Consider the following 20,494-nt stretch of genomic DNA (forward strand, 5'->3'; position numbering starts at 1 on the left):
CTACATTCCTAGTACCCCAACCTGCACTTTTTTTTTTAATAGTAGTTGAATACAATACCTTTATTTTATTTTTATGTGGTGCTGAGGATTGAAACTAGGACCTTGCATGAACTAGACGAGTGCTCTACTGCTGAGCCACAACCCACCCAGTATTTTTTAAAATTTTTGAGATAGGGTCTTCACTAAGTTACTGAGGCTGGCCTTGAACTTGTTATCTTTCTGCTTCTTCCTCCCAAGAAGCTGGGATTATAGGTGTGTGCCATTGTGCCTAGTCATAAACCAGATTGTTTAATCAAAGTTTATCTCTTTGCTCATTTAAATCAATAGACTTGGCATTTATTTAGCTCTTCACCAACTAATATAAATACTACTTAGAAGAGAGAACCTGTTTAATTTTGAAAGCCACTTATTTCTTGTCTAAAAATATTATTAATTGGGGGAGGGGAGTTAGAAACTAAAATATATTGAACCAAAGAAATTATATTACAAAACCCAGAGATCACTTTCCATCCACAAAAGTAACCCAAACTTAACACTTAAACTGTAAATACTTTTGAATGACAATGCTCTAGCCACTTTCCACATTAAAGTTTCACCAGGTATTTAAAAATCCTATGTGTTATTATTATTTTTTGGTACCGGGGATTTTGAACTTGGGCACATGACCACTGACCACATCCCTAGCCCTCATTTTTGCTGAGGCTGGCTTTGAACTTTCGATCCTCTGGTCTCAGCCTCCCAAGTCACTGGGATTACAGGCGTTTACCACGGCGCCCAGCTCCTATGTGTTTTTGCTATTTTGGACCAGTTTTACTATTTTTTCTGAGTGAAAAAAAGGCAAATAGACTCTAGTTAAAGGTTTTGTTTTTGTTTTAATAAAGCATCCTGCACAAGATCTTACAACCTAAAGCTTTAACATAGTTCAGTGTAGAAATTGGATGTTTATATTTTTATATTACAACCAACACCTTACCTGAAAGGTAAATACTATTATTTTATTTAATTATTTACTTATTTTTTGTGGTGCTGGGGATCAAATCCAGGGCTTTGTGCATGCAAGGCAAGCACTCTACCAACCGAGCTATATTCTCAGCCCAAATACTATAATTTTTGTAGAAAACTTCTCTATAGGAATTTCCCTTGTCATTTAGAAGGCCTATACAATCTAAATTCTTCAGAATATATTATATGGAAGGAATAGAAAATACTCTTTCAAAAAAAAAAAAGGGGGGGGGGACAGTACTCAAAGTAGATTAAAACACAAGATAAGGGAGAAAATTAAGAACCAGGAGCCTACATCAGTTATATTCAAAGAAATAAAAAAATTTAAAAATCCCTAAAGTATGGAAACATGTTAAAGGAGCAAATGAGGCAACCTGAATGAGTTCCAATGGCCAAAGCTAGAACAATTTGAAAAACAAAAATTGTAGTACTGGATAATAACCCAAAGTACCACATAAATATTATAACAAGTCTATACTGATACAGAAAAATGACTATATAAATAACAGGGGAGAAGGAACAAATCATCCTTACAGAAAAGTTACTAATATTTGTAGGTAAACGCTTTTCTCCTCTTTCAATGTGAGCCAAACAGTAACTCTTGTGAATAGAACATGAGAAAGAAAAAAACAATAGCTTTGTAGTAGAGAAAGCTATGAAGCAAGATCTCAACCAAGAGACCAAGGATGACAGCAGCAGCGATCTCAGGTGGCATAACACACCTGTGGGTGCCATGTGATGAGAAGGGCACTTCACCTCTAGGACCGTCTTGCCAACTCCCATTAGCCCAGCTTTGTCACAAGAAAAAACAACAAATTCAAACTGAAAGTCAATCCATGAAACACCTCAAAATTGGCAAGGTCATGAAAAATGAGGAAGGAGTGAGAAACTAGCACAGATCAGAGAACACTAAGGAGACAGGACAATTAAATGCAATGGGAATGCAGATTGGATCATGGAATGGAGAAAGGATACCAGTAGAAAAAACTGATGAAATCTAAATTATGCCTGCAACTTAGATGATAGTAAACACACACACAAAACTTTAAATTTTTTTACTAAGTTATTGCCATCACAGCAACAAAAGCTATTTGTTTTAATATAGAAATTTATAGTTTGTAAAACCTAGGCTGGGGATGTACCTTGGAGCTAGACTACTTGCCTAACATGCACAAGGCCCTAACTTCAGTCCCCAGCATTGCAAAATAAGTATATAAATAGTTTGTAAAAGTTGTTTTAAATTAATCTACCTGATTCTCACAGAAAATCATGTTAAGTCACATCCACAGCACTAATTTTCTGCCCATTTTACAAAGCATAAATATGTCACTTCTAAAATATTCTCATTTCTACACACACACAAAATGCAACTATAGCTAAGCACTGTTGACAGATTGAAATTTAGAGATTGACACTGCCCTTGAGACCTAAGGAATAAGAAACCTGGAACTGAACAGTGAGAGAAAAACAAAACAAAAAGCATCCCTAGTCATCTGAGGAGGTATTTCATCCAGCCAGACATCAAGTCTCCTTCCCAGGAGGGCCTTTGGGCATTGTCAATAGCTTATGAAGTGACCATGGGGTCTTTTGAAAACACTTCAAGGAGCAAAGTGTTCCAAAGTAGGTACTAAAAAGGATAACAGCTACTAGAATAACATGAACTCACCACTGTGACCCAGGCTAAAGACCCCGTTTCCCACTGCAAAGTGTCTATATCTATCTATCTATCTATCTATCTATAGATAGATATTCTTTGATAGGACCACAACACCCTAACTTCACTGAAAATGACAGATCTGAAAATCTTCACCTAAAACTAATGTTTCCACAGCTCATGATGAGATTCTAAGCTGTGAATTCTCAAGGTCAACAGATTTTTAGCAAACCCATTTCCAAATCCGAATCCATATGATTCAAGTCCACGAGGTGTTAGCTATGAAAATGTCAACAAAATTAGTAAATGACGTGCCAGTACACAAACTTTAGCAAACCCAACAATCAGATATGAAGAAATAAACTACAGTGATTCCTCAACATGTCCCTACAACTCCATCCCTTGGGAATCCTGCACAGAATGCCAGCATCCTTTAGGAAGAAGTTGTAAATTAAGGGACAAAAAAAAAAAAAAAAAACCTCCAAAAAATTATTTTAACCTTAATCAGGATTCCTTTCCTGTATTTTCATTTACTTTTTGCAATGTTGGGGATTGAAACTAGGGCCTTGTGCACACTAGGTAAGCATACCACTGAGCTATATCCTTAGCCCCACTTCCATGGAGACAGAGTCGGAAGAGGGGGGGAAAAAAAAAAGACAATGAAAACCTTTTCAATCATTTTGGAAAATAAGCACTTTTGTCTGTCTTGTTTTAGAGACAGGGTCTCGTTATGTTGCCTAATCTGATCTCAAACTCCTGGACTCAGAGGATGCTTCTGTCTCAACCTCCTGAAAAGCTGGGAGCACAGGTGTGCCTGGCTGAGTTGTATACTTTTAAAAAGTTTTCTCTTGCCCCCAAACAATATGCAACTCTCATCCATAAATATTGCTTAATTACTTTCTTCTTAGATGACAAAATTAATTCCTGTCTTCATTACTTTTAGTTTTCTGACACTCATTATCACATTAAAGAAAAAGAGGGCTGAGTTTGTGGCTCAGTGGCAAAGCGCTTGCCTCGCACTTGTGAGGGGCACTGGGTTCGATCCTCAGCACCACATAAAAATAAACAAACAAAATAAAAATATTAAAAAAAAAGGTTTTCCCTATATAATGCCATTAGAAAAAAAAAAGAGAAGAAGAAAACTCTCCTTTGACTCCTAAAACACCTTCAGATACTTGGCCTCTCTCTTTGGTCCTTTATAATAATTTACCTTGTGTGTCATAAAGCCTTACCTTCTTTTCTGAGGATGGTCTAACTGCTGGGACCCTTAAATACAAACCCATTCTTTGGGTAGAGTCCTGGCCTGGTCATTTGTGTGTACAAGTCCATCCTCGGTTGCATACTAAAATGCAATTCAAAACAAAAAAGATCAAAAGATGGACATGCTGTCACTATGGATGGTTATTATTTCAACCAAATACATCTACCAACAAAGTGTCATGGAAGTTTTGTTTGGAGACCAAACCTTCAGATTTTGTGAACAGTAACTTCCATGATACTTCCAAGTATGACTGGATATCATATAATAAAGCAACAATAATTTGCAAGGCATTTTATAATAAGCCCAGTACTCAATATCTCCCAATAACCCAATGAATTTAAAATAGTACTGAATATAATTAAAATATCAATCTTACTCTCTTAGTTGAGCACCAAGTAAAAATCTTAGTAGTGAGTGATCCAGAGACATTGACTAAAGTTATTACTTTGTGGAGAAACGAAAACCAGCACTGATTGAAATGCAAAGCCATTGATAGCAAAAGGAATGCTAAGAGCAAAGGAAAAAAATGAAAGGAATTATATGAACAAGAGGTCCACCCACTAAAATACCTATAAGCTGATGATATTGATCAGAATGACACCCTCATTAACAAATACTTTCATTATGTGTTGTCTTCAGAAATTTTGTTCTTAATTATTAAAATAGACCTAACTCAGGTGGCTTAACTTTATAAGGAAGCAGACATGATAGCAAAACCCATTCCAATACATGCTTTAACCATCAGAACTCCTTCCCTTTTGTAAATCTTTCCTCTTTCTGGCTTTTTAGCTCCCAACCCAAATGAAGTTATGGAAAACACAAAGCTGGAATTATGGAAGAAATTTTGGGGAAAAGCCATTCAAAAATTTATCTTGAATGATAATGTATTTATAAAATGATATATGCCGTTATTACATCAAGTTCTACCTTCTTTTAAATGACAGAATCAGAGACCATCAATGAATGTCATTTACTCAATTATTTCCTTGGTATTTGCTAATGTACATAAATACAATTATCATGAAAAATTGTGTAAGTTTAGTCATAACCAGAAATAAAATTAAAACTTCCCATTAAACCAACAACAGTGATAAGTGTACTGTAAAGATAAACACAGATTACACTTAACAGTTTTCTTCTTAAGAAGTCATCCGCTAATTTTACTGTCTTGTGACGAAGCCAAATCAAATAAATCTGGAATCTATAGAGACTGGCTGTAACCCGAATAACTGAGAACAGGAAACAACAAATAAAAAGGCAGAAGACATAGACTTTTAAAGAATAGAAAATATGAGCTTTGGACAGGTGCAGTGGTGCCTGCCTGTAATCCCAGCAATTTGGGAAGCTAAGGCAGGAGGATTGGAAGTTCAAGGGCAGCCTTAGCAATTTAGCCATGCCTTAAGCAATTTAGTAAGATCCTGTCTCAAAAAAAAAAAAAAAGGGGGGGGGGTTTTGGGGTGGGGATGTGAGCATTTAGGAGTTGAGCATTCCTGAGTTCAATCCAGAGTACCACAAAAAAGATTTTATGTGGAAATTACATGAAATTGGGTTATATATAAGCATTTTTAATGCATGCCTCAAAGCTTAAATTACTGAAGACAGTATTGTAATAATTTAATATATTCAGCTGGATAATTGACGTTCCTAGGTAATTCTAATTTACTGATCCAGTTTACAAATTCCAACCACTTCAAAAATGAAGGTCAAGGGCTAGGGATATAGCTCAGTTGGTAGAGTGCTTTCCTCGAACGCCCAAGGCCCTGGGTTTAATCCCTAGCACCACACACAAAAAAAGAGAATAAATGCTACAGACTGATGTTATTTTAGTGTGTTTTTGAACCATGTATTCTTCATAAGTATAGAAATAATCTCTATTATATATTTGTGGTAAAATATATAACCACAAATGCCAGACACAACACTCTTTTCAGAACAATAATTCTGCTTATTCTTATTACTAACTTATGGGTAAGACAACTTAATTTTATTCAGGGTGAACATAAAATACCACACAAACTAAAAAGAAGTTAATCTAGCTGACCATTAAACTTGAAAACTCCTTGGATTTGCTATAATAGGCCAATAAAATACAAAAATTAAGGCCAGGTATGGTGGCATATGCCTGTAATCCCATAGGCTCAGGAGGCAGAGGCAGAATGATTGTGAGTTCAAAGCTAGCCTCAGCAATTTAGCGAGACACTAGGCAACTCAGTGAGACCCTGTCTCTAATGAAATACAAAACAGGGCTAGGGATGTGACTCAGTGATCGAGTGCCCCTGAATTCAATCTCTGGTACCCCCATAAAAGAAAAAAATAAAATGTTTCCTCTATGAGCTTAAAACTATCTGGTCAATAAATTTCTGGTAAAAGTTTCTCAATCTAATGAACCAGATATAGTTTTAAAGTAACATTATTACCCTTTCAAGACCCTCCTAAAGCATCATAATTTTTTAATGAAGGGTGAAGTATCTACTTAACTCTAAAAAAAAAAAAAAAACAAAAAAAACCCACCCTATTTCTAGAATAAGAATGAGTAAGAATCTTACTTTTATTCTAGATAAGAATGTGCTAAGCCAGGCAGTCTTTTGTTATCATTCATGGATTTTCTTTACTTGCAAAGAATATTTTCTGATACGTTAAAGCCCTTAAGACAATTGTGGTGACTTGGTAGGTTTGGGGCACATAGCATCATCAGTCATTTTAGCTCAGATCACAATCCTCTATGACTCATAGATCCCAACTTGTAAACCCATCCTAAGGATGAAACAGCCTCTGCAGACACATACATAGCCTTTACGTGCTATGCTGCAAAAGTTCCAGGGCTATTTAAGGATTTAACTATTCTGCATAACAGTTTTTCAACTTAGAAGAATCCAACTAAGTTTGGCTCCAGGAAGAAAAGACAATTTTTTGCTAGTGCAAGTTATTTATTTTTAGACAATGCAGGAAAGGGGATTCAAGATTTAGGTAATTAAGTGATTTGAGAAAGGAAAGGTATCTGCCCAGATGAGTTGGAAATGAGCAGATTTTGTCATTGTTAAGAGCTCTTGCCAAAAAGTACCTCATTCTTTAGTTTAAGCCAGAGAATAGCTGATGGACACAGGAAGTGTTAGAAAAAGCTTGATAAGAGCAAATATCAGCCTCACTAGAATTAATAGCAGATCATCCAATGAAAGACTCACAGATTACCCCAGAACTCATTCTAAGGACTCACTGAGGCTCTCCAGTAGGTTAGGCAGTATCCCCTCCCACCCAGATTAGGTACCAGACAGATCACTTTTAAATACTTAACTTTAAATTCCATGTTAAAGTGCTTTTTTTCTTTTTTTGAAAGCGCTGGGGATTGAACCCAGGCCTTATGCTTGTTAGATAAGTACTCTACCACTGAGCTACATCCCAGCCCAAGTGCTTTCTCTATAAATTAAGATTTGACACCCAACTTCTCACAAAATGCCTCCTTGACCAATCCAATTCCTGATGAAAACACTGTACTGCTCTGTTCCCCGAAGAGCTTCTCAAAGTAGCAATGTCTTTAAAAAACAAAACAAACAAACAAAAACCAATAGATTAAATGGAAAGAATTAAGACAGCATAGAAAAGCCTTAATCTTGTCAAGAGGATGAATTTGAACTCAGTTCCTAGACACTGACTCTGGATCTATTTGCTTTCATAAGTAAATCCATTAGCACACATATATACATGAGAGTTTCAGAGAAGCTGTTTCTTTCCTGGCTGCATTCTTTAGACAAAGCAAACTTAAATAATAAGGGCACTGAGGATTTTTCTTCTTCAAGCTACTGACCTGATAACCTTGGAAGAAGTTAAGAATTTCCTTAACTCCAGTATTGTAGGCCAGGCCCTGCATTCTGACCACCGTGCCAGGCTGTGGAGGGACACCGCTAAGATTAGCAGCTGTAGGGAAGTAGCCAAGACTATTAGGCGAACCTGGGGGGCTAAAGGAAGAGAAAGCATAGTGAACCAACAGGAACAGACAATGTTGAATATTTACTCTAAAAACATTAGTTACTTAAGGAAATGGACTTTAAGGTGATCCTTCTTATGCTTCTCAGAGCTATCTTTCTTAAGACAGGTAAGAGCACCACGGCAGTTCTGTCTCACATTTTTGCAAAAGCCAAGAGTTGAAAGGCAGTGAGGTTAATGCAGAGTCAAATGCAGGGCTTTCCCAAATCTCTCAGATTCTTAAAAGGAGAGGAAGGAGAGTATTAAGCCTTCACAATCGCTCAACCACAAAGCACCACTTCCAAAGCCCAGCTCACTGATGATTAACTGGCTAGTTATCAGGAATACTAAGGCATGACTACAAAGGACTAAAAGGAACCATAACCAGAGAAAAGTATCCAAAATGATTGCTCCAAAGAATAGACTGTTCTACCTATATATACACAAGCAAATATGCAGCAAAACAATAATACAGCAAAGCAAAGGAGGATAGCATCTATTAGTTATTTATTTCAACAGGATTTTTTAAAATAAGAGTTGGGAGGAGTTGGAAGGGATACATAACAAACTAAAATAGTCACCATTAATAAGAGAATATTGATTAATGGGTCCTCCTGGTATTACCTGCAGCAGTTACCTCTAAGGAGCACAAGCCAAGTGAACACCTAACTTCATGTGGCAACCCCAGCAATCACTATGCTACTCTCACAATTAACTTTACACTGCCCCCCACTCTATCTGCTTTCTATCACAACTGGTGGCCAGATAACTGTAATTTAAAATAGGGACCTTTTTCGCCTACAAGTCATAGGCTTAAAGAATAATATAGACTCCCAACTTTAGATTATTATCTCCTATTCCTCTTCCTAACTAGGTATTATCCCATTTCAAAGACAAACACAAAATGGGAGGCACTAAAAATCTTTTCGAGTATCTATCTTACATAATTTGAACAGATGAGTTAATATGAATGTGTCTCTAAACCAACACTCCTCATACAAGCACAGTAACCTAGAGCAGCTCAACTTTTCTAAATTCAACTTTCCTGTCTGCTAAACGGGAATGGTTACCATCTTTGTAGTTTCACAGAATTGTTCTTCAGATACAATGATTTAACCTATCAAATTACTCCATAAAATACCATGCCATCACCCTCTTCCTACTCATTACTATGTCTATTTCATCATTTGTAAAATAATGGAAACTCAAAAATATTACCTGACATCAAAACTGTTCTGAACTTTTAAGTCTCTGAGGCAGTGGCCCGCAATTTTATTTGTAAATTAGAATCACTTAAGGAGATTTTTATACCTAAGAGCCTGCCCAACCAAATTAAGAATTATAAACTGAAGAGAAGCAAAACAAGGCATTAATGTAAAGCAGTTCAAGCAATCCCTACGGAAACCAAGGTTGATAATTACTATTAGAGATTCCAAGTTAACGAATGTATACCCAAGAGGCTTGAGACAGAGGGAATGTTGAATTTTGGGTTGGCATAGGATTGGCTATCATCAGCTATACCTCCTCTCTTTTTACAGAGGTAGAAATAGAAATGAAGTCATGGTTCAGTGTTAGAGCACTTGCCTAACATGGTTAAGTTTCTTGGTTCAATACCCAGTGCCAAGGGAAAAAGAAAAAAAAAAAAAAAGTTAAATAATTTCCTAACTGAACACAACCAATTAGCTCTTTGCCAAACTAGAAGAACCAACTAGATTTCTCAACTTCTACTTCAACATTATTCTTCTATACAACCATTACCATTCAAAGATCTTATTTGCTCTACATGTATTTCATTACTAGTTACTCGGAATTTTCCATGTAAGATATGAAAATCTGTTCATTTCCTCAGCATACTATTTCTTTTTTTCTTTTCTTCTTTTTTTTCTTTTGGTAATGGGGATTTTACCCAGAGGTGCTTAACCACTGAGCCACATACCCAGCTCTTCTTTATATTTTATTTAGATACAGGGTCTTGCCGAGTTACTTGCTAAGTTGCTGAGACTGGCTTTGGGCTTGTGATCTTCCTACCTCAGCCTCCCGAGTCACTGGGATTACAGGTATATGCCTCCATGCCTGGCTCTAATTCATTAATTTTTATGGCACTGTCCTGGCTTATTCTATTACCTTTGCCTACAGATCTATAAGCTTAGGGTCTCTAGTACCCTCAGAATACACTCAAGATTAAAAACAAAACTAATAATAAAAAAAAAGAATCAAAAAAAAAAGATAAAACTTATACAACCAGAGACTTAAGCTTATAAAGGACAATTATTTAGCTTCTAAAGTAGCACATACTGATGAAGCGTAAATACAACTTGAATTCCTACATTTATTTTTCACAATAAATATTAGCTGCTATATACAAGGAATCATAAAGAAAATCAAGTATGCAATATATCTGCCTGATAGGGATCAAAAATTTTTCAGCAACTTAAATCCTAAACTCCAAGGTTTTTTTTTTTTTTTTGGTGAATTACTGGTAAGCAAAAATGAGTAATTTATAGAATACAAACTTGCATATAGGAAATCGAAAGGAATTTACTAAAATGCTACTATAATAAACCCTTTCAGTAAGTTAACAAAATACAAGATCAATACAAAATATAGGTCAATTGCATTTCCATACACTACAACAAGAAAAACTAAGAAAATAAGTCCATTTACAATAGCAACAACAATAACAACATACCTGGAAAAAAAGCTTAAAAGTGCAAAATTTGTACATCTAAATTCACAAAGTATCACTTTATAAAGGTATTATGTCCATCTACAACTAAAAAAGTTCATGTTCATGAATAGAAAACAGTATTGTTAAAATGGCCACACCTTCCAAAGTGGTCTACAGATTCATGCTGTAATTATCAAAATTATAACTAGCTGGAGGGCTTACATACCATGCATGAAGCTCTGAGTTTGATTCCCAGTAGCATCACACACACATGCACATACATAGGAAAAATCAAAAAGAAAAAAAATTGCAACTGGCTTTTTTATTTTGAAAATTTTGATAAGGCTGAACAAAGCTAAAATATATCTATTTAAAAAACAGAATAGAAAGACAGAATAGAAAACTCTCTTGAAAAAGACCAAAAGTAAGACTAAACATTTCCCAAACTCAAATCTTACTACAAAGCTACAACAATCAAGACGTTGTGGTATTAGTGTGAAGATAGGTATATATATCAATGGAACAGAATTGAGAAAACAGAAACCCTTACACTCTTGGTCAATTGATTGGTGGGGGGTAGGGGTGGGGGTTATGTACTGGCTATTGAACTAAGGAGCACTCAACCACTAAGCCACATCTCCAGCCCTATTTTTTGTATTTTATTTAGAGACAGGGTCTCACTGAGTTGTTTAGCACTTCAATTTTGCTGAGGTGATCATTCTGCTTCAGCCTCCCAAGCCACTGGGATTACAGGCATGTAATCCTATAATGTGTGTGCCACAGCACTCAATGGTCAGTTATTTTTGACAAGTATTCAAATGCAATTTCATGTGAGAAGAATACTCTTTTTAGTAAGTGGTACTTAGGCTGGGCTTGTACATCAATGGTAGGGAGAGTACTTAGAATGTGCTAAGCACTAGGTCCTGGGTTTGATTCCTGGCACCAAAGAAAAACAAAACAACAAAGTTCAGTTCAATAAATGGTGCTGGAACAATGAAGTATCCACAGATAAAAGAGTGAATTTACTGACCAAAAAAAAAAAAAATTAAATTGAATTATAGAGCTAAATATAAGAAACACTTCCAAGAAAATATAGTAGTAAATTTTTGTGGCACAAAGTTAGATATGACACCAAAAGTGAGATAGGCAGAAATAATCTTTATTAAACTTATTATTTTTTTTTTTTTCCAGAACTGGGATTGAACCTAGGGTCTTGCTTCTGCTAGTTAAGTGTTCTACCACTAAGCTATATCCTCAGCCCCAAAATTTATGTTATAAAAGACACCAATAATAAAATGAAAAGACAACTTACAAACTGAGAGAAAATATTTGTAGATCATATCTTACAGCATTTCATATTTAAAATATGTGAAGAAATTTTGCAATCAAAAAAACTCCTGTCAAATGTGATGGTATACGCCTAAAAATCCAAGTGATTCAGGCAATTGAAACAGGAGGATCACAAGTTTGAGGCCAGCATGAGCAACTTAGTGAAACTCTAACTCAAAAAACAAAAACAAATAAAGGACTGGTGATGGAGCTCGGTACCCTGGACTCAATTCCTAATTCCAAAAAATAAACATCTTTAAAAAATATATCTGGTTTTAAAACATGCAAAGAATTTGAACAATTCTCCAAAGATGATCTTTAAATGGTTAATAAGCATATAAAAAGATGCTAAAAATCAAGTCATTTAAGAAAACAAAAATCAAAACAATAATTCTGCATCTATGAAAATGACCAAAATAAAATAAGAAAAGGAAGGATGAAAAGAAATTAGACTTCGCATACGTTGCAGGTAGCAATGTAAAATGATGATGTCAGTTGGAAAAAGAATTTGGCACTTTCTAAAAGTTACATGGAGTTAACAAATGGGCCACCAAACCTATCTATGTACCAAAGAAAACCAGAAACATTTGTTCACAGAGAAACTTGAATATGCACATTCACAGTTGCTTTCTGTATTAACAGCCAAAAGGCATAAACAATTCCAAATGTCACCAAATGATGAATGCATAAACTGAACATGGAATAAACTCATCACCAGAATATTATTTAGGAGTGGGAGACATGGCTTAGTGGCAGAGTGCTTGCCTGGCACATGCAAGGACCTGGGTTCAATTCCCAGCACTTACAATCCCAGCCCAGCAAGTGAGATTTCCTCATGGGCACAAGATTCTTCGTGGGATGATAGAATATTCTAAAATCAGACTGTTAGTTATCTAAAAGTTAGATTGTAAAATTATTCTAAAATTATCGGCACACTCAACAAGTATACTATAAACCAATAAACATTAAAAATTAATTGATTTTTGTGCTGGGGATGTATGACTCAGTGTTAGAGGGCTACCTATAATGTGTGGAGCCCTGGGTTCATTCCCACACAATAAAAGGTCAAACTTATCAAATTATCTCAATAAAAGCTGTTATAAAATTAGGCAGTAGAAAAACAATTCAAACACAAAATTTTCTTAAGAACATAAATTACTTCATTAAAATAAGACTATCAGTAACACAATCTAATCTTTATGTTCAATTATTAGTCATTATTGTAGGTTCTTATCTCCATTTTACCCCTCTGCTTAGTACTGGAGATTGACCTCCAGAACAGAACTACATCTTCTGCCATTTAAGATGATGAGGAGGAGGAGGATGAAGAAGAAGAAGAAGAACTGGGGATTGAACCCAGGGGCACTTGGCCCCTAAACTACATCCCCAGCCCCATTTTGTATTTTATTTAGAGACAGGTTCTCACTGAGTTGCTTAAGGGCTCACTAAGTTACTGAGGCTAGCTTCAAACTTGCAATCGTCCTGCCTCAGCTTCTCGAGTTGCTGAGATTACAAGTGCGCGGCACTGCGCCTGGCACATTTTTTATTATTATTATTATTATTATTATTAATATTTAGTTGTAGATGGACACAATACCTTTATTTTATTTGTTTATTTTTATGTGGTAGGGATGGAACTCAGTGCCTCATGCAGGCTAGGCAAGCGCTCTGCCATTGACCACAGCTCCGGCCCTCATTTTTATTATTTTTTTAAGCGTCTAGTGGTTCAGCGGTAGCGCACTTGCCTGGCACGCATGAGGCATTGGGTTCGATTCTCAGCACCATATATTAAATAAATAAATAAATAAATGTCTACCAACAACTAAAAAAAAAAAAAGACTGTTTAAGTTGTTCAGGCTAGACTTGAAATTGTGATCCTCGTGCCTCATCCTCCTCAGTAGCTGGGATTACAGGTGTAAGCCACTGTGCTAGCAACCTTCATTGTACTTTTAAGTTAATGATTCTTCAGTGCCAGAATATTAATGTCTCACCTATGAAAGGTGCCAATAAAGTTACGTCTACTCAAAAGCTATAGAAGTTCACAAATTATCATCACTAAAAAGGAACAAAACAGAGCCAAAATGAATTCAACAAAACACTGAGTTCAAAGGTGGCTGAGTACTAGAGAGACTGTACCACATCAAGTAAGTGAACAAAGAGACTGTGCTTGAACTGAGGGAGAAACCCCACCTGGGGTTGCCTGAACAGACAAAGGACCAGTGGCCTGGGAGATGAGTTGAAGCCAAAATGAAAACAATACAAGAGGGGCTTTTCCACATGTTTACATTCAGAAACCTGTGAGAACATCATGGCTGTAAAGACATGGATTACCTGGAACCACTGCCAAGGTTCCTTTGGTAAGGTACACTGAGTGCATGTTAAGAAACTGCTGAATGAAACACATGAGTGAATATTATGAGCTTGTCTAAGACTTCCTCCACGGCAGTCCTTAATGTTCCTCTGCATATTTAGGTAAAAACTTTTTGAAACACAATGTAGAAAAAAAATTCCATTTCCCTGAAAAAAAAAAAGATGACTTCACTAACACTAATGAATGCTATCAGGAGACTTCCCAAACTAAAAGTAGTCATAGTATGACAATATTAAGAATTTGAGACTTGCTGTATTTCCCTAGAGACAAGAAGATGCAAGCATTACCTTTCTTGTTAGAGAAACAGTTTAAGAGAAAATGAGAGAATTGTGTTATCCCCTCTGAATGACTGACGATACTCTACTAATATGGAATGCTCTGTGAAGTCCTGCAGAAAGCAAGCTGATTCCCACTGCTTTGCTAACTTACTGCATGGACCTTTTCACTAACATTTATAAACATGCTAGTATTACAGGTTGCATATTTGGAAAATTAGTGGAGAAACACTGTTTCGATCCTTGCTAGTGTAAACCTGGAGTCAATATTCATGTGGAGATCTCCCACTAAGTTTCATCTAAAATAAAAACTCAAGGGGCTGGGGCTCAGAGGTAGAGCGCTCGCCTACTATGCATGAGGCACTGGGTTCGATCCTCAACACCACATAAAAAATAGATATTGGGGCTGGGGATGTGGCTCAAGCGGTGGCGCGCTCGCCTGGCATGCGCAGGGCACTGAGTTTGATCCTCAGCATCACATAAAAATAAAAATAAAGATGTTGTGTCCATCAAAAACTAAAGAAGAAAAATATTAAAAAAATTCTCTCTCTCTCAAAAAAAAAAAAAAAAAATCCTCAAAGAAGTTAAATTTTCAACACTCTCCATAAATTTAATAGTGAAGCTCTCTGTACTCACTACTACATGTGAATCCTGGATTTCTGTAAGTTCTCCTGATAGGATCTATAAGCTTCCTCAGGCATGTGCACATACTGCTTGGAAAAAGTGTAAGTAACCAACAAACATAAAAAAATATTTTGGAGCCAGGTGTGGTGGCATACACCTATGAGCCCTGCAGCTTGGGAGGCTGAGACAGGAGGATCACGAGTTCAAAGCCAGCCTCAGCAATGGGGAGGTGCTAAGCAACTCAGTGAGACCCTGTCTTTAAATAAAATACAAAATAGGACTGGGGATGTGGCTCAGTGGTTGAGTGCCCCCGAGTTCAATCCCTGGTTTAAAAAAAAAAAAAAATCCCAGAAAACCATTTTGGAACAAAAAAAAAAAGAAATCCTCCAAAAAACTATTGAACCCAACTTATGAATTTATGTACCACAGAAAAAGTCAGGTAAGTAATAAATTTATTCCAATTACATTCAACTTATAAAAAATAAAATAAACCACATACTAGTTATCATCATATTGTGTTGTAAATACAAATCTGTCTACTTAAAGATTGCTCCAGCAATTTGTTATTTGAAAATGGGTTCCTGTACTACAAATTATAATAAGTCCTGTTGCTCAATGAAAAGTACAAAATGATAACCCAAGTGATCCTTAGAGGTTTGAGGGGCAGGAGAGTAACTCTGAAAGTATTATGTTGATGAAAAATTTAAGAAACAATAAAAGAACACTGTATTCCATGGACCTTTTTTGTTTATTTTTTGAGTCAGGATCTAAGCTGTCCAGGTTAGTCTGCAACTCCTAGGCTCAAGTGATACTCCTACCTCAGCTTCCAGAGCAGCTGAGTCTATAGGTATATACCATGTGCCCAGCTGATCCAAGGAAATTTATGTTCCTGGGCAAAGTATAGAAGATGACAATTTTCAGAGAAGCACATTCACAAAAGTTAAGATAATCACACCCTTACCATTTTCTCCCAACAAATCAGAACCTATCTCTAGAAGCAACCCTTTTCCAGTTTATTGGTTAACATTGTCTGTTTCCAGGTAGCTTAATGATTATTTTGAACTCAAATGAAAAAAAAAATGTTTTCTAATTGAGGACATTTTTATTTTGGTGAAATAGAGAGATGGTTTAAAAGACAACATAGTGCCTGGCATGATGGTACACACCTGTATCTCAGCAACTTGGGAGGCTTAAGCAGGAGGATTGAAAGTTCAAGGCCAACCTCAGTAACAGAGTTGACACTCTTACAAAATAAAAGAACTGAGGGGCTGGGGCTATAGCTCAATGGTAAAGCACTTGCCTCAAATGTGTGTGGCACTGGGTTCGATCCTCAGCACCACATTAAAAAAAAAAAAAGAAAAGAAGAAGAAGAAGATACTGTATGTTCATCTACAACTTAAAAATAAAATAAAATAAAGAACTGGGGATGTAGCTCAGTGGTAGAGTGCCTATAGGTTCAACCCCCAGCACCAATGAATCAATTAATTGATCAAATTTATAGGACCTTGGGGATCTCAATGGTAAAACTATGCTTAACATGCATGAGCAGTGGGTTCAATCCCTAGCACCAGAAAAACTAAAAGGCAGATAGGAAAAGAAATAGACAAAGTACTAGAAAATAATGCCAGGTGCAGTGGTGTATGCCTGAAATCCCAACCAGTGACTTGGGAGGCTGAGGCAAGAGGATTACAAGTTGAAGCCCAAACTTAACAACTTATCAAGATTCATGTACTCAAAAAAAAAAAAAATGGTGGGGCTGAGGATGTAGCTAAGTCGCTTGAGTGCTTGCTTATATATGTAATCCTAGGTTCAATCCTTAATACCTCAAAAAAAAAAAAATCATAAACAAGATAAGGATTCAAAATACAAAATAAAGGCATCTTTCAGATGCTTGATTTTTTCCCCACTTATTTGTAAAAAATTTCAAAATAGAATACAATAAAGTGTTATAAACCAAAGACCATAAAATGCATCAGTATTATTAACTATACATATTCATTGCTTATGTAAAAATAAGCTGATTTTATAAGAAATGTTTATCCTAAGAAAATATTTTCCCCCATAGTAAGTTGTTCACATAAACATGTGAGCAAAGCATCATTCATGGGGAAAAAAAGTCAAAGTTTGCTTGCTCCCTTTGCCGACTCAAGATGATATTACTTGTCATTATTTACAGTGTACTACAAAAGACCAGGCAACAGTCACATGCAAGACATTTATAGTAATTCATGTTTGAAGAAGCAGTGTTTCTCACCTGTGCTACAGCATTGATGAAAACAATATTCTTTTCTAAGAAAAATGATAGGTCAGAATAAAAGGTAGGACTTGGTGTGATGGGAGAAAAAAGTTGGGCTATTATCTATCTCATCTGGAGTGACAAGCAGGGTGGCCATCAGTGGATGCCCTCTCTAATTCTTCTGAATCTTGGCTAAGCCATGGTCACTTGGGAACTGAAACCTTCTTCTCCAAGGGAAAGGAGAAAACCACTTGAGTCACATGTGTAGTAATTTCATTTGCTCTTCAAGATGCTGTTGTAACAGTCACACATTCAGACTGCTAATTTATTTAAAAATAGATGAAAAGCATTCTTTGTATCATATCTTTTCCTTAAATATTCCTCAAGTAACTCAAGATACTATATCTCAGAGCAATGTCACTACTGAGCTTATCTTCCAAATTTTGAACACAACAAGTTAGAAGAGACAAAATAGAGACAAAGCCCCTCCACCTCAGGCTGTAGGAGTCCTTATGTCACTGACTTTGCACAGGTGCAAATTCTGCCAGCCACTTTACACCAGAGTCCAAAGTTTTATTAACTGTGTTACTTCCAATACAGTGCATGTAGAAAATGCTCAGAGTTTACTCATTTAAACTAAAAGTTACACAGCTCAAATAATTAAAAATCATTTTAACATAACCACTTTTTCAAACCTGCAAAATACATTAGCATTTTTATATTTTAAAGTAATGATCACTTAAGTGAACATATTCGTTATTGTGAGCACATCATACTGAATTAATCTGACGTTAAATTGACATATTTTATTAAAAAATTGTGGGGTGCACATCTATAATACCAGTGACTTGGAAGACAGGCAGGAGGATTGCAAGTTAAAGGCCAGCCTTAGCAACTTAGTTAGACAGTGTCTCAAAATTAAAAAAAAAAAATTTAAAAAGGGCTGGGAATGTGGCTCAGTGGCTAAGTGCCCCTGGATTCAATGTCAGTAGCACCAAACCCCCACAAAAGGGTGAGAATTTAAAATTTTAGTGTAGGGGCTAGGTTTGTAGCTAAGGCTGGAGTCAAGCACCAGGTCCTGGGTTCAATCCCCAGTATCCAGATAAATGACTTCTGTTGCCTATTTATTTATTGTGCTGGGAATAGAACCCAGGGCCTTGCATATGGTAGGCAAGCACCTGTAGCCCCAGAGCTGTTGATTAATATCCTGTTTTTTTTTTTTTTTTTTTTAAACCTAGGTTCCTCTCAAAAGGTTCCTACCTATCAAAGAATAGGCATAAATACACTTGAAAATTTACAAAGTTTTTCAAAAGCCTCAAATAGCCCTACTGCCACATCAGATTAAAAAATGTTGTTGTTATGCCAAAACAATTAAATATTTTGTTTTTGGAATTTGCTTCTTAAATTACTCCAGGCTGGGCTGTAGCTCAGGAGTAGAGTGCTTGGTTGGCATTTTTGATCCCAAGCATTGCAAAATATCTTTAAAATTTTTTTTGCCAGATTTTTATAATATAACTAAGAGCATATAGACCTCATGCTTATTTAATTTCATATATTTGTGCAGATAATTTCAATAGAATTGGGGAAACATAAGTTAAAATAGTAAAACATATTAAGAGTTACTGGTGTTAGCTTAAACACACATGACCTTCAATTCAAAAATTCCATTTCTACAGAAATATATGTATTTAAAGATAAATATGAACTTTGGTTCACAGAGGAATATTTAAAGTTTGGATATCTAAAAATAAACTTAAATTCTGAGGTATTTTTACTTTGGGGATGTTATAAAAAGTTATAAGAATGAGATACAGAGAGGTTTATTGGATTAGACAAAAAAGAATGAAGGAAAGGGAGAGGATGGAAATGGGAAAGACAGAATGAATCAGGCATAACTTTACTATGTTCATAGAGGAATACACAACCAGTGAGACTCCACATCATGTACAACCACAAGAACGGGATCCTAATTAGGATAAGTTATATATTCCATGTATGTATAATATGTCAAAACACACTCTACAGTCATGTAAATCTAGAAAGAATTAAAACAAACAATTGTACCCTCTTTCCCTAGGGTAGATATAATAACAAGTTTTAAAAACAATGACAAGTCACGCGTGGTGGCATATGCCTGTTATCCCAGCAGCTTGGGAGGCTGAGACAGGAGGATCTCGAGTTCAAAGCCAGCCTCAGCAATAGCAAGGCACTAAGCAACTCAGTGAGACCCTGTCTCTAAATAAAATACAAAATAGGGCTGGGGATGTGGCTCAGTGGTTGAGTACCACGGAGTTCAATCCTCAGCACACTCCCTCCCATTCCCCGAAAACAATGACAAAAAAGGAATGTGGACAGTGCAGTACTTAAAAGTGCACATGCAGGTATATGAAATGGTCTTCCACTCATTGTGCCTCTACATTCTCAGACTTAACGGGCACATTATAATCTTTAAAACTACTAGTTGAAAAATAATCTACAGGAAGGAGCCCAAAACTACAGAAGTGATTAAGCCATAAATGTCATTTCCTCCTGCCTTTGGGGCTTCCAGACTCATGGTTTCATTATTAACAGTTTCCTCCTTGTGACAAGGCCCAGATAGTGAGTCAATGATGGGACTGTACACTCTGCAAATGCATTGTATGCACAAGAACGGCACAACGCACTCAGAGGCACAATGCATTCCACCCCTGACACTCTGATGATATAAGAAAGGTAGACAAAGATGTTCCTCATAGCCAGGGCCCACTAGCATTAAGTAATTATCTCAAGGGTCCAGAGAAGGTGAGAGATTGATGTTGGGCCAGATGCCTGGCTCAGAACTCAACCATGAACAGTTACTCATGCTTCTGAACCTTTTCAATGCAACCAGACGACAACTATCACAACTTTCTTCCTATTCTTCACCAGTAGAACAAATATTTTCAATACTACTGATGTTTGAAAAACTTCTCATAAAATAAACGAATGTAACTAAAGGGGACTATTAGGTAGCCCTAAAGTTTTTGCTCCCAACTAAAAAACACTATACTGGAGGAAGAAGGAAAATAAATGCAACTACAGGGATCAGTGGATTTGTTCCAGGCCATTTATTCAAAACCTCACTTACAAATTCAT

The 20,494-nt window shown here is 36.2% G+C and overlaps 1 protein-coding gene across 1 annotated transcript in view; it reads right to left on the reverse strand.

Moving 5' to 3' along the window:
* Esrp1 (epithelial splicing regulatory protein 1) overlaps positions 1–20,494 on the reverse strand; it is a 57,030-nt gene that overhangs the window by 3,234 nt on the left and 33,302 nt on the right. The window contains exons 14-15 of the mRNA XM_027953144.2: positions 7,720–7,870; positions 3,889–3,998 (exon numbers count right to left, since the gene is read on the reverse strand). Coding sequence (XP_027808945.1) covers positions 3,924–3,998; positions 7,720–7,870 — 226 coding nt within the window. The 3' untranslated portion in view covers positions 3,889–3,923. The remainder of the gene's footprint in view (positions 1–3,888; positions 3,999–7,719; positions 7,871–20,494) is intronic.

The sequence above is a fragment of the Marmota flaviventris genome, chromosome 15 (genome assembly GCF_047511675.1).
Source record: "Marmota flaviventris isolate mMarFla1 chromosome 15, mMarFla1.hap1, whole genome shotgun sequence".
NCBI lineage: Eukaryota > Metazoa > Chordata > Mammalia > Rodentia > Sciuridae > Marmota > Marmota flaviventris.